Source organism: Chelonia mydas, chromosome 6 (genome assembly GCF_015237465.2).
Source record: "Chelonia mydas isolate rCheMyd1 chromosome 6, rCheMyd1.pri.v2, whole genome shotgun sequence".
Classification (NCBI taxonomy): Eukaryota; Metazoa; Chordata; order Testudines; family Cheloniidae; genus Chelonia; species Chelonia mydas.
The window spans coordinates 20029773-20042496 of record NC_051246.2 but is presented as its reverse complement, the minus strand read 5'-3'; the positions used below and the strand labels follow the sequence as shown (position 1 = coordinate 20042496).

The 12724-nt window shown below is 46.2% G+C and overlaps 1 protein-coding gene across 2 annotated transcripts in view; it reads right to left on the bottom strand.

Annotated features, from left to right (window-relative positions):
- LOC102936329 (NACHT, LRR and PYD domains-containing protein 3) overlaps positions 1 to 12724 on the bottom strand; it is a 53523-nt gene that overhangs the window by 19310 nt on the left and 21489 nt on the right. For both annotated transcript variants that reach the window (XM_043549325.1, XM_043549326.1), the window contains exons 7-10: positions 12167 to 12256; positions 8826 to 8999; positions 7116 to 7286; positions 6654 to 6824 (exon numbers count right to left, since the gene is read on the bottom strand). In XM_043549325.1, the coding sequence (XP_043405260.1) occupies positions 6654 to 6824; positions 7116 to 7286; positions 8826 to 8999; positions 12167 to 12256 (606 nt within the window). The remainder of the gene's footprint in view (positions 1 to 6653; positions 6825 to 7115; positions 7287 to 8825; positions 9000 to 12166; positions 12257 to 12724) is intronic.

Genomic DNA, 12724 nt, shown 5'->3' with positions numbered 1-12724 from the left:
ACAGATTAAGTCAGTGTTAAAGTTACAATAAGACAAGACATCTTTAGAAAGTATAGAAATGCAGAATTAAGGTCCTCCAACAACACTAACTCTGCCCTCCTAACCCCTGCCATCCTGTGCACCCTCCATGTCAGGTAGATGTGTGTCTAACAGCATCAGAGAGTAACGTGTTAAATCTGAGACAGCGTGGCAGTTCAACCAGGAATATCTCAAACCCCACGTTACTGTGGAGTTTTGTCTGCCGGCATCTTAAACCCCGTCCAACGCACGTCATGCAGCTGAATGTACCTAACCGACCGGCAAGGGCAGAGGAGATGTAAGACGTTCACTGCAGTAGGGAGCTGGATCATTGTGGAGAGTGAATGGTCAAAATGGTTGTCAAATATCCAGGGGCCGACAGGAGGAATTTCTAACAGGGAGTGGAGGGACTTGGAGGGACCTTTGGTGCTTATAGGAAAAATCAAACCACTGCTTCGCTTTTCTATTTACCATCTAGACTTACTGTACAAACATGAAAGAATTTAGCCCCCAGCACACCTGTGAGATAACCCCATTTAACAGATGAGGTAACTGAAGCACTAAGAGATGACATTTTCCAAAGCCTGTGCAGCCAAATCTGGCAGGCTGGGCAGCTACAAGGGTTTCCTTTTTGCTCCTCTGGAAGCTCAGAGTGTTATTTAGAAGAAGGGAGGGCGTTAGTCATACATCAGGGGTCTGGTGGGAGTATGGAACAAAAGGAGAAAACAGGGTGTGGTTAAGGGCACAGCGGCTCATTTCGAATTGTCAAAACCGTAGCACGGCTCCCATGGTCCCAGACACATGCTGTTTTCATCACTCCAGACATGGAACTAACTCACAAGGTGCAAGTTCACACCCTCACCTCCTGGCCAGGCGTTAGTCCTGACAAGATGCTCCACACCCGGAGACCCCCACTGCGCACTGATTATCAAGGCCCAAAACATACTAGACAATCACAGATGCACAAGGAGTCAAGACACTATGGAGAACGACACAGATAGAGCAACTGTGGATTCATGGAAGAGAATTGGGGAGAATGAGAGGGAGGGGAGCCAGAAAGGAGCCCATCAGCAAGTAGAGGAATATTGGGAGGTGCTGATTAAGGCCTTCCAGGAATGGTCTGTGGGCCAGCACCAATTTCAGGACCATTCCCCATAATCAGTATTAAATGTAGAAATGTAATTTTATGTACCACACAGACAGCCAGGGGAACAAGCCAAAGCCTTCAAATGGCAGCTGGGAACCACCATTCACTCATGTGTTTCTACACAAAATCATTAAGGTTATCTGGGAAGCTGAGGAAATTCCTCAGGACTTCAAAGGTGTCATAGTTACATGATGCAAAACTGAAGGGAACAAATCTGACTGTGGTAATTGTCAGGGTATCTCCCTGCTACCGGTAGGTGGCAAAATCCTAGTCCACATTTTGCTCAATTGGCTTGTCAAGATAGCATCGGAGAAGTTTCTACCAGAGACCCAATGTGAATTTAGATCAGGTCGGAGCACCACAGACACGAGTTACTTTTGTGAGACAGATTACAGAAAAATGCATTCAGCAAAACATGGAACTGTATGCAGTCATCACTGATCTTTAAAAACCGTGATCAGAAATGGCCTCTGGAAAATTCTAGAAAAGTTTGGCTGCCCCACCAAATTCATTAATATATGTCAATTCCATGAAGACATGACTGGTCAAATACTCTCTGATGGTGGCTTCTCTAAACCATTTCCCATATCTAATGGTGTGAAACAAGGCTGAATGCTGGCACCAGCCCTTTTTGGTCTCTCATTTGCAACCATTCTGAATTACGCAACTGACAACCTTCAAAAGGGCATCTACCCCAGGTACAGATTGAATGGAAAACTCTTCAATCTCCAGAGGCTTACTGCAAAGACAAAAGTTCTTGAGAAACTCATACATGTAGCTCTTTTTCCAGATGAATGTGCTCTATTTAATCAGAGTTAACCGTGACCTATAGCTTATCCCTGATGGGTTCTCAGAGGCAACTGTAATAGTCAGAGCGAGCCTGTGCAAGATCTGAGGCCTGAGCCAGAGGCTGTGAACCAGCGTCAGGCCATGTAGTAAAGTGATGCTTACGAGTTCACTTTCCGGTACATGAACTTGGCAAAGTTGCTGCTAGCATTGCCAAAACATAGGCCCTACTAAGAAGTGCTAGGCCCTAGATATTTACAAAATACATTCCAGAAGGCCACTACAAATACACCTAGCATAAGATAAGATGTTTTGACAGAATAATGAATAGGGATGTTTTGTCTGAGATATCAGGAATAAGGTACAAGGAGAGGTAACAAAAATGTGGTACGTAAGTTGTGTATCCCAGTTGTCTGTCTCAGTCTATAAATGTCCGGGTACCTCACTTTAATCCTTTATGTGGCCAAGGGGACAGCAGAGATTCCCACTGCTGACTCAGCTGCTCCTTGCCACAGGGCACTCATGTCTTAATGTACTTGTGCAAGTTGTTAGGACTGTGCCTTGAAGGCAATAAACCTGGCCAAGTGCCTTTGTCACCCAACCATGCCTGTGGTCCTTCTCTCTGAGTAACACTGAGGTCTGTTGAATTAGCAGGCTGCACTCTCTGCCAGTGCTGATAACATCGGGGCTCCAAGGACAGAAGCACTGAGCAGCTGAAACAGCTTGGCAGCCTTGACAGTGTCACAGCAACAACATTCCACCCTTCAGCACTTAACTACAAGAAACATCAGATAGAATACAAAAGGCAACCCAGGCCTTCAGAAGACTTCGCCATTGGATACTCAACCAGCACATCATCAAACAGTCAACAGAACTGATTATATACAATTAAGGGTATGATTCTGTTACAGGGGCCATGGATCCTGTGACTTTCCCAGACCCCTGTGACTTCTGCAGTGGCACAGCTGAAGCAGCTGTCATCCCCGGGGCCTGCTGGAGCAGCAGACTCAGGACTGAAGTGGTGGTGGGGGGGGATTGGGTCAGCAGGGCTGGAGCAGCTGTCACAGCCAGTCCCCAGGGCCACCGGAGCAGTGACCGGTCCCAGGTCCCCCATAGCAGCGGGCTGACGTGCAGTCCCCTGGAACAGCTGGCCATCGGCCAGCCCTGGGGCCCCCAGAAAAGCTGGCCGGTGGCTGGCCCTGGAGCCGCCAGAGCAGCAGCCCCCAATCGCTCCCCCGCAGCACTCCCACTGTTAGTCCCCCCCACCCCAGGGTATTTTTAGTAAAATTTGAGGGACAGGTTGCAGGCTTCTGTGAATTTTTGTTTATTGCCCATGACCTCTCCCTCACTTTTACTAAAAATACCCAAAACAGAATCTAAACCTTATATATAATGCAGCAGCGATAGTGTCTTTCATATGGATGTGAAACATGGACAGCTTACCTCAGACTTATTAAGCAACTTTAAAAATTCCACATGTGCTCTCTCCACTCCATTCAGAAGGTCAATGGCAAGACAAAGTCTCAATCATTAACATCCTTGAAAAAGCAAAAACCACCACTGGGGCAATGATCATCCAAGCTCAGCTTAGATGCACAGGTCATGTTATCATAACCGGCAATGACAGACTTCCAAAGAAAGTTCCCTATGGTGAGATGAAACTCAGAAAGCTCCGGAGGGAGAGTCAAAGAAAATGTTTCAAAGACACCCTTGAGCAGAATCTGACCTTATGGCTTAAATATTGATAACTTTGAAGACACAGCCAAGGACAGACATGAATGGAGAGCTTCTGTCAATAACGGTTGTGAACAGTTTGAGGAAGACAGACAAGAAAAACTGACGGAAAAAAAGGGCCAAGCATCATGCAAAGTCTTCCATGGGAGCCTGCGTGTTTGTGTGTGACTTGTTTGCAGTCTTGTTCCTCATAGGTCAGGCTATACAGCCACAAGAGAACACATGTAATGCTGTGACATCATCATCAGATATGACAGCCAGCCATACATGAGTTCCTCATAGATTTAGCAACGATTGACTGGTTCGGTGTTAGGACAGAAATAGCATTGCTACTGTGCGCAGTACTCATTGGAGGGGTTGGGGGAAGGGTAACCCAATTGCGGCCTTGTATTATTTGGTGAATAGTTTAGAACTCCAGAGAAAAAGGGTTTTTTTTAATTGTTTTGTGAAGGGTTCACTAGTCAAATATTGACCAAAATTATACAAATTGGCAGAGAGCATTTCAACTAGAGCTGGTTAGAAAAGGTTTCCATCCCCTCATCCTCCAAATGTTCACCTGTTAAGTTGGGGGGTGGAGAAACCCTGAAAAAAACAAAAATATTTTGGTTTTCAGCTGAAAGTTTTTGAGTTTTCAGTGTTGTGTTTCCTGAAGAAAGACTGAGAATTTGAATGGAAAGCAGATATTGTATGTGAAAATTTCCATTTAGTTCTAAACTAAATTTTCTGTCAAATGAATTTTTGACAAAAAAAATTTCAACCAGCCTGTGGCAAATTGCCGGCACTACTATGATGGGTCTCATGCTTTCTCTTCTAGAGGAGGGGAGCGGAGAGGGAGGGACTCAGGCCCACCCTCTACTCCGGGTCCCAGCCCAGGGGCCTAGGGATAGTGGCAAACCACTTGAACTAGCGGTTCCTTCCCCTGGGCTACTTCCCTCTTCTGCCCTTCAGCTTGTGGGGCTTCCTGCCCTCCCTCTGCAAAAACAGGTGTCCCTTTACCTAGGGTCTTGGTCTTCTTAGCCCACCGCAGCACCTCTCCAAACTCTCCTCTCCTTCCCTCCAAACTGCTTTCTGCTCCAACACCAATCCACTCTGCTTCAATTCCTCCCCTTGTCTGATTGAAGCAGGGGGTTTTTATCAGGTGACTGGCTTCAGGTCCTTTAATTAATTTATAGCAAACTTTCTTCCCTCTACAAGGAAGAAGGCTCCCTTCTAACACTCTCCTGCTGCCCTCTGGCCATGCTGTATCACAAGCCCTAATTTCAACCAGTTCTGCTGCTGACTTCTACTTGTTAAGCAGGGAACTTGCCCACTGGAGCTGCTGCTGTGTCTCTTGGAATACCTCCTGCCCCCCTTTGCCCCACTGGCATGAGCACCATGGCCTGACTGTCTCCCATGAGTCACAGTCTCTTCCTGTGACTGAGCTCTTCAGTGCAGGCCCATCATGGGGGACATATGCTGGAAGGGGAATGCAGCCTCTCAAGGTTCCCTCCCCGCTCTGAACTCTAGGGTACAGATGTGGGGACCCGCATGAAAGACCCCCTACGTTTATTTCTACCAGCTTAGGTTAAAAACTTCCCCAAGGCACAAATCCTTCCTTGTCCTTGGATGGGTACTGCTGCCACCACCAAGTGAGTTAGACAAAGATTCAGGAAAAGGACCACTTGGAGTTCCTGTTCCCTAAAATATCCCCCCAAGAACCTTCACCCCCTTTCCTGGGGAGGCTTGAGAATAACCTACCAACCAAATAGGTAAACCAGATTCTTTAAAAAAAGAACTTTATTATAAAGGAAAAAAAAGTAAAAGAAGCATCTCTGTAAAATCAGGATAGAAGGTAACTTTACAGGGTAATCAGATTCAAAACACAGAGGATTCCCCTCTAGGCAAAACTTTAAAGCTACAAAAAACAGGGATAAACCTCCCTCTAAGCATAGGGAAAATTCATAAGCTAAAAGAAAAGATAATCTAATGCACCTTGCCTTATTTACTTACTCTTTTTGCAATATTGTGACTCATTTTAGGAGAAGGAGTTTTCTGACCTGATGCTTCTCTGCTTCCCAAGAGAACACACACCAAAGAGCACACACAAAGCCTTCCCCCACCCCAGATTTGAAAGTATCTTCTTTCCCCATTGGTCCTTTTGGTCAGGTGCCAACCAGGTTATTTGAGCTTCTTAACCCCTTACAGGTAAGGAGGAATTCTAGGCTACCCTTAGCTGTATGTTTATGACACTGCCAATAAGTGAGAATGAGGGGGATGAGAGACCCAAACTACAATTCCCATGGCACACTGCGGCAGTTCAGGCAGACTCAATGATTAACGTCGACCTGACCTAAAATGAAATGTTTTCGTTTGATTTTCCTAACACACACACAAAAAGTTTTCACTTGGAAAATTTCAATTCTGAAGAAACCAACATTTTCTATCTAAAAAATGTATCAGTGGGAACTTCCAGACCAGCTCTACTAACTGCCATACAAACAGTTGGGGAGACACTGTCCCTGCCCTGAAAATCACACACACACGGGGGAGAATTCTCCCTCCTTCTACAGCCCCTGCACACTGTTGCAGCAGCATACAGGGCAGCAACTGCCCCTTAGCAGGTGGGGGGGGGGAAATTCCCCCACTACTAGCATTGTGCCCGACAGTCACAGGCTGCTTTGTGCAAGCCCCGGTGTTGGAGGCTGGAGGAGGCAGGTTACTTAAGTTACACTGTCGGCTGTTTCAAGCCCTGACCAGCCTGGAGTCAGAGTGGCATAAAGGAGGCTTAAAGCCACTTTGGCCGCCTCCCCTAGGTTGCCCTTATGTGCGCAGTGCCTTCTGGAGGCACAGAACACACTCCCGTCCTCGGCCCGTACAGATCATCCCAATTCACCTGATTGGTCCGTGTAGTCGATACACAGCTGGGTGACTGGAAGACCAGCGCACACTGCAATGGATTCTTTTGATACAGAAACCTGAAGTCACTTACTCGAGCTTCTCTAACTTGCAGTTTGGATGTTTCAGTCCTTCACACAGAAGCTTCAGTCCTGAATAACTCAGGTTATTGCCACTCAGGTTCAACTCTCTCAGGGACCGGTTTGTGCTGAGCAGAGAGGAGAGATCTCCACAGCAAGCATCAGTCAGATGGCAATCCCAAACCCTGCAGAGATGGAGATGTGCACAGTGAACAGACAGTAGGGTGACCAGATTTCCTGATTTTATAGGGACAGTCCCAATATTTGAGGCTTGGACCAGTAGAAAATGGATTTTCATGTGGCTGTTACGACTGTTTGTTAACAACCATAAGATGTAATGTACAAAATATATCCAGTTTCTCCTGCAAATGCAGGTGATTTCATAAGTGAAAATAGGACCTCAAAATATTATCAGTGCAAAATTAGACAGGACTTTTGCAAAGGCTGGTCTAACAAGAAAACTATCAATGACTTACACTAATTTCTGCAGTTTACAGCTGGGATGTTTCAGCCCTTCACACAGAAGTTTAATTCCTGAATCTCCCAGTTCATTCCCACTCAGCTCCAGCTCAGTCAGGGACTGGTTTGTACTGAGGGCAGCAGAGAGATCCTCACAGCAAGCAGCTGAGAGACGGCACTGCCACAACCTGCAATGGGAACAGAGAGAGAAATAACCATCTCCTTCCAAAAAGGGGTCAGTATTCACTTCACTTAGTGCAGTGACACGTCCTTCTTTCTGGTAACTTGGTAGTTTCAGTGTCTGTAAAGCCTGTATACATGTCACCCATTGCATTTAAATTGGTAAAATTAATTACATGATGAATTCCTGACTCAGATTTTATTTGTGCACAGTGCAAGAAGATTTTCAGAATATTCCAGACAGAGTCTGGGTCATCATCCGAGATTGCTATAACACAAAATATACGGCAGAATGTGGGTAAAACACAGAGCAGGGGACATACAATTCTCCCTCAAGGAGTTCAGTCACAAATTTAATTAACACATTTTTAACAAGCGTCATCAGCATGGAAGCATGACCTCTACAATGGTGGCCAAAACATGAAGGCGCATACGAATGTTTAGCATATCTGGCATGTAAATACCTTGCAATGCCAGCTACAAAAATGCTATGCAAACATCTGTTCTCACTTTCAGGTGACATTGTAAATAAAAAGTGAGCAGCATTATCTCCCGTAAATGTAAACAAACTTGTTTCTCTGAGAGATTGGCTGAACAAGAAGTAGGACTGAGGAGACCTGTAGGCTCTAAAGTTTTACATTGTTACGATCTACATTTGTAAGTTGCGCTTTCACAATAAAGAGATTGCACTATGGTACTTGTATGAGGTGAATTGAAAACGAATATTTTTTGGTTTATCATTTTTACAGTGCAAATATTTGTAATAGTAATAATATAAAATGAGTACTGTACACTTTGTATTCTGTATTGTAATTGAAATCAACATACTTGAAAATGTAGGAAAGCATCCAAAATATTTAATAAATGTCAATTGGTATTCTATTGTTTAACAGTTTGATTAAAACGGCGATTAATTTTTTTAAGCATGATTAATTTTTTTGAGTTACTCATGTGTGTTAACTGGGATTAGTCGACAGCCCTAGTATCAAGCACATTTACACCTGTATGACTGCGTCTACCCTTGCAGGACGCATCAGTCCTGGTAAAGTGGAGAGTGAGCTGGGGACTAGCAGGGAGAGGGAGGAGGCAGGTCACACTGGATTTTAAGGAAGTGTTACAAGGCGCCTGAGTTTGTGGTTACGGAATTCAGTAAGAATGGAGAAGTCGAGCTGCATGGCTAAGATGGTGGCAGAACTGAAGGAAGTCAGCACAGTGGCTGGACTCCCACCACTGATGCTCAGTGAAGGATCCATCAACACCACTTCCTGTCCTACATGTGTTGACACATCCTTCTCCTGCTGAGTTTGCAAGACTGGGTGCCTCAACACATGGTATTTATTACTGATTAATAAATATTCGCATTGCAGTAACATGTAGAGGCTTCAACCAGGTCTAGGCCGCAGTGTCCCAGGTGCTGTACAAAAATATGACAATCTCTGCCTCAAACAGCTATTAGGCTAAAAGGTAGGACAAAGCAGGTGGGTGAAACAACACAGAGATGAGTGAAAAAGTCATGTACTAACAAAATATAGCAGTGGGTTACTTACAGCAGTATCTGCAGTTTACAGAGTGGATGTTTCAGTCCCTCACACAGATGTTTCAATCCTAAGTCTCCCAGTGTATTGGCACTCAGATCCAGCTTTTCCAGGGACCAGTTTGTAAAGAGGGTCTTAGGAGAGAGGTCCTCAGGGAAAGCAGATGAGAGTTTGCAGCTGGACAAGCTGAAGGGAAGAAATGAACAGATCAAAGTTACCTCTGCACTGTATGAAACAGTTACTAACCATGCGTGGTGGGTGAACTCTCCATTCGGAGAGGCTAGCCCCCTGCCCCACATGAGGCCGGCCGCTCCCCCACCCCGCCAGAGTAGCCCCGAGCCCTCCATTGTGGCTTGAGCCCCCCCAAATCCCACACTGCAGCCTGAGCCCCGCCTGCCGGGGTTCCAAGCCGCTGGCCAGCCTGGGCATTAAGCTCCGGGCCACTGGCCCAAGCCAAGCCCACACCAGCTTCAGGGGAGAGGCGGAGCGAGGGCGGGGCCTCAGGGCACAGGGTGGGTGGGGCCATGGCCTGGGTTTGGGGAGGCTTAACCTCCCCCGGTCTATTATATCTGTGGTCCATGTTACTAACAGTTCTGTAACTGTTGTTCTTCAAGATGTATTGCACACGTCCTTTCCACTTTAGAAACATCTGCAGGTCCAGTGCACTGTTGTCAGAGATTTTTCCATCAGCAGGGGTGGCGTAGGGGTCCTCCGCTGGCACGCGCTGCCGTGTGATGGTATAAAGGCTGGAGCTGCCCCTGACCCTCCTCAGTTCCTTCTAACCAAAAAGACTAGCTATAGAGGGATAGGAGGGTGGGATGTGGAATGGACACATGTAACACATCTTGCAGAACAACAGTTATGGAACAGGTTAGTAATTGTTTCTTCTTCTTCTTCTTCTTCTTCGAAACAAAGTGGAAACCTAAAGTGGAACACACATGTGCTGTCACTCAAAGAACCACCGCTTAGTGATAGATTCCATCTGGGGACTTCCATAGTTTCATAGAGTTTAAGGCCAGAGGGGACCACCAGATCATCTAGTCTGACCTCCTGTAGATCACAGGCCACGACACAGCACCAGGTCACCCCTATATTAATCCCAAAGACTTTAGTTAGCCCCAAACATTTCAGTCCTCGGGAAACTAAACTGTTGTGCATCAGTGGCAGCGAACAAGAGAGACTGAGGTGCCACCGTGGCTGAGGCCCTTGCAAAGGCAGGGATGTGATTTTGCGAGATATATCCAGACGCTATCAGCAGGTGATCCACGCCCCACACTGCAGGCGATGACAACCCCTTTCCCCCCACCCCCGCCAAAGTCCCTGCCAATCTGACCTGGGGGAAATTCCTTCCTGACCCCAAGTCTGGAGATCACTATATGACTGACATGTGAGCAAGACACCCCAGCCAGGCATCTTAGACAGATGGGTTATCTGTACCATCTCAGAGCACTGGTCCACTCTATCGAGTGTCCCATCTCCAGCTGTGCCTAATTTCTGATGCTACAGAAGAAGGCAGAAAAAACCCAGACTACACCAAGCCAATTGTACATTGAAAAAAAAATTCCTCCCTGACCTCTGCAGCATGAGATTTGATTTGATTATTGTCATTAGCTGAATGCAGAGCTGCAAGCAGCTTCATGAGCATGTCGAGGCAATGCAGACACATGCAGGAATGAGGATGCAGGAATGCAGGAATGAGGCATGTGGTCTGGTCTGGAGGAGCTCTGACCATCTGGTCAATCCAGAGGTTTACAGCTGGGGCAGCCTGACCCCCAGAGATTTTTTTCAATGCACCCACCCCAAGCCTATCAGGGAGCAGGAGCCTGCTTCCATCTCTAGGGAGCCTAAAATTTAATTCTGGGGGAACTGAAAACTATGGATAAAACTTCCCAGTACAGTTACACTAGGGAGACAGGACAGCTTAATGACACTTCAGGAAACATGGGCCCGATAACTAGGGGCCTGATCCTGCAATCCTGCCTCACACAAACAGTCCTTACTACTAAATAATTAATTACTAAGTGAAGCAGTGTCCCCTGGACTTCCCGAAGACTAATCACATGGAGACGGTATTACAGGATCAGATTCTAGCAGCATTCTCACACCAGAATACATAAATGAATAATCTTGATGATTTACAGTTTTTTGCCTAGAAAACAATATACCCTTCTGACAAAATACTCGTCTACCTTACCTTCAGAAACATGAAAAACATGGACATGATTGATTAATAATTGTGACTGTAATTTATCCTTGTCCTCTCTCTCCCGCCCCCTCCCCTTTCTGCTCCCCTACCCGCAATCTGTTTGTTATGCCCACTTGTAATGCCTGGTCTTCACCTAGGTCGCTGTTCCCTTGAACCATGGTAGCATGTTCAGGGGAGTGGGGTGGGTGGGGGTCAGATGGCTGAGAAGTACGCACAAGTGGGCAGGTGCTGAGAGTGGGACAGAACAGACAGAGGTGGGGATGAAATGAAAAGCAAAAACAGAGCAAGTGTGATTAACTTTTGGTCAGTAAAGGACAAAACACGTATCACATTAGAAAGACGGATTAAAATAAATAATATGACGATCTCGAGTGGGGGGGGGGTCAAAGTGCGCTAAGGAACTTTAGTGCGCGGCAGCAGGCCCCACACAGCCAGTCGGTGCACGGCTCCCCGCTTGATGCACATTAAGCCCTAAATAAGAACCGTAGCATTTGTAGTACCTGCACAGAGCCATAGTTTAGCCAGGCCACGAGGGGGCCATACGTGAGAAGCGTACAAGTTCTCAGCTAGCAGGAAATGAAGGTCACTTGGTCACTTACCCTAGTGTTTCAAGTCTCTGTGCATTCAACAATCACCTCACTGTCCCCAGGAGACAATTTAAGGAAGAGAACAGAGGACATTTGTTCTCTTAGGAGCAAATCCAGTACCTTTCCCAGTGGCCAATCCAGTACCTTTCCTAGTGGCCACAGAGCAACCCTGTATTCCTCTGTGCAGGGGTACACTGGGTGTGTGAGATGCAGTGCAGAGGATGGGTCTCTCTCTCACCATTAGCATTAGGCTGGATTAGTTTCTGTGAAGAAACTCCACAGCCGCTCTGTGCCCTGGGTGAGGAGGATTCCTCCACCTTGTGCATCAGCCCAGCAGCTGGCCTACTTACTGGGCGGGGGCAGAGACAAGGGTTTGCCACACAGTTAGTTTAGTGGTTTCATGGAGTTTGATTCTTTAGATGTTTACTGTGATTTGCAGCTCAGAGTTACATTTCAAATGGAATACAGAGTAAGACCAGACACTGGGCAGAAATGCATTGCTGCCCAACTCCTGGCATAGCAGCAGTCACAAAAGGGCTGTAAGAGAGGAGTTTGCTTACGATATTGTCTTTAGTTTACAGTTTGGATCCTTGAGTCCTTCCAACAATGCGTATGCAGTTGAAGTTCTCGGATCCTTCATCAGTGGGTTCCTAGAAGATAGAACGCGAGTTTTAAATATCATTTCCTAAAGGCAGATTTCCCATCTCTTTTCCTGAAGATGATGGGGTTGGTTTTATTCCACAGCAGACATTTATTAGCCTCTTTATAAGAAAACAAAGAGAGGTATATGAAGACCCCACAGTCCATTGTTCTGATATCATGTTAGCTATTCATTCCTAAGAGCGGCGTAACCCCCACTAATCCTGTGTAGCATCTGCCCCATCTAGTAGCTTGGCCATATAAAACAGGGTTATGGGTGAGCTGCTTCTTTCAGTGAAAATCCTGCTATCCCTTTTCAGTTGGGCATGGGAGAAGGAATATATCTCAGAAGAATGGAAAAAACGGTTCTTAATCAAACTCCCTTACAAAGAAGATTTGAGTGACTGTGACAAATGGCACAAGAATACACTGCTTTCAGGCCCAGGGAAAGTTTTCTGTGCAATCATCCTAAATCAGAA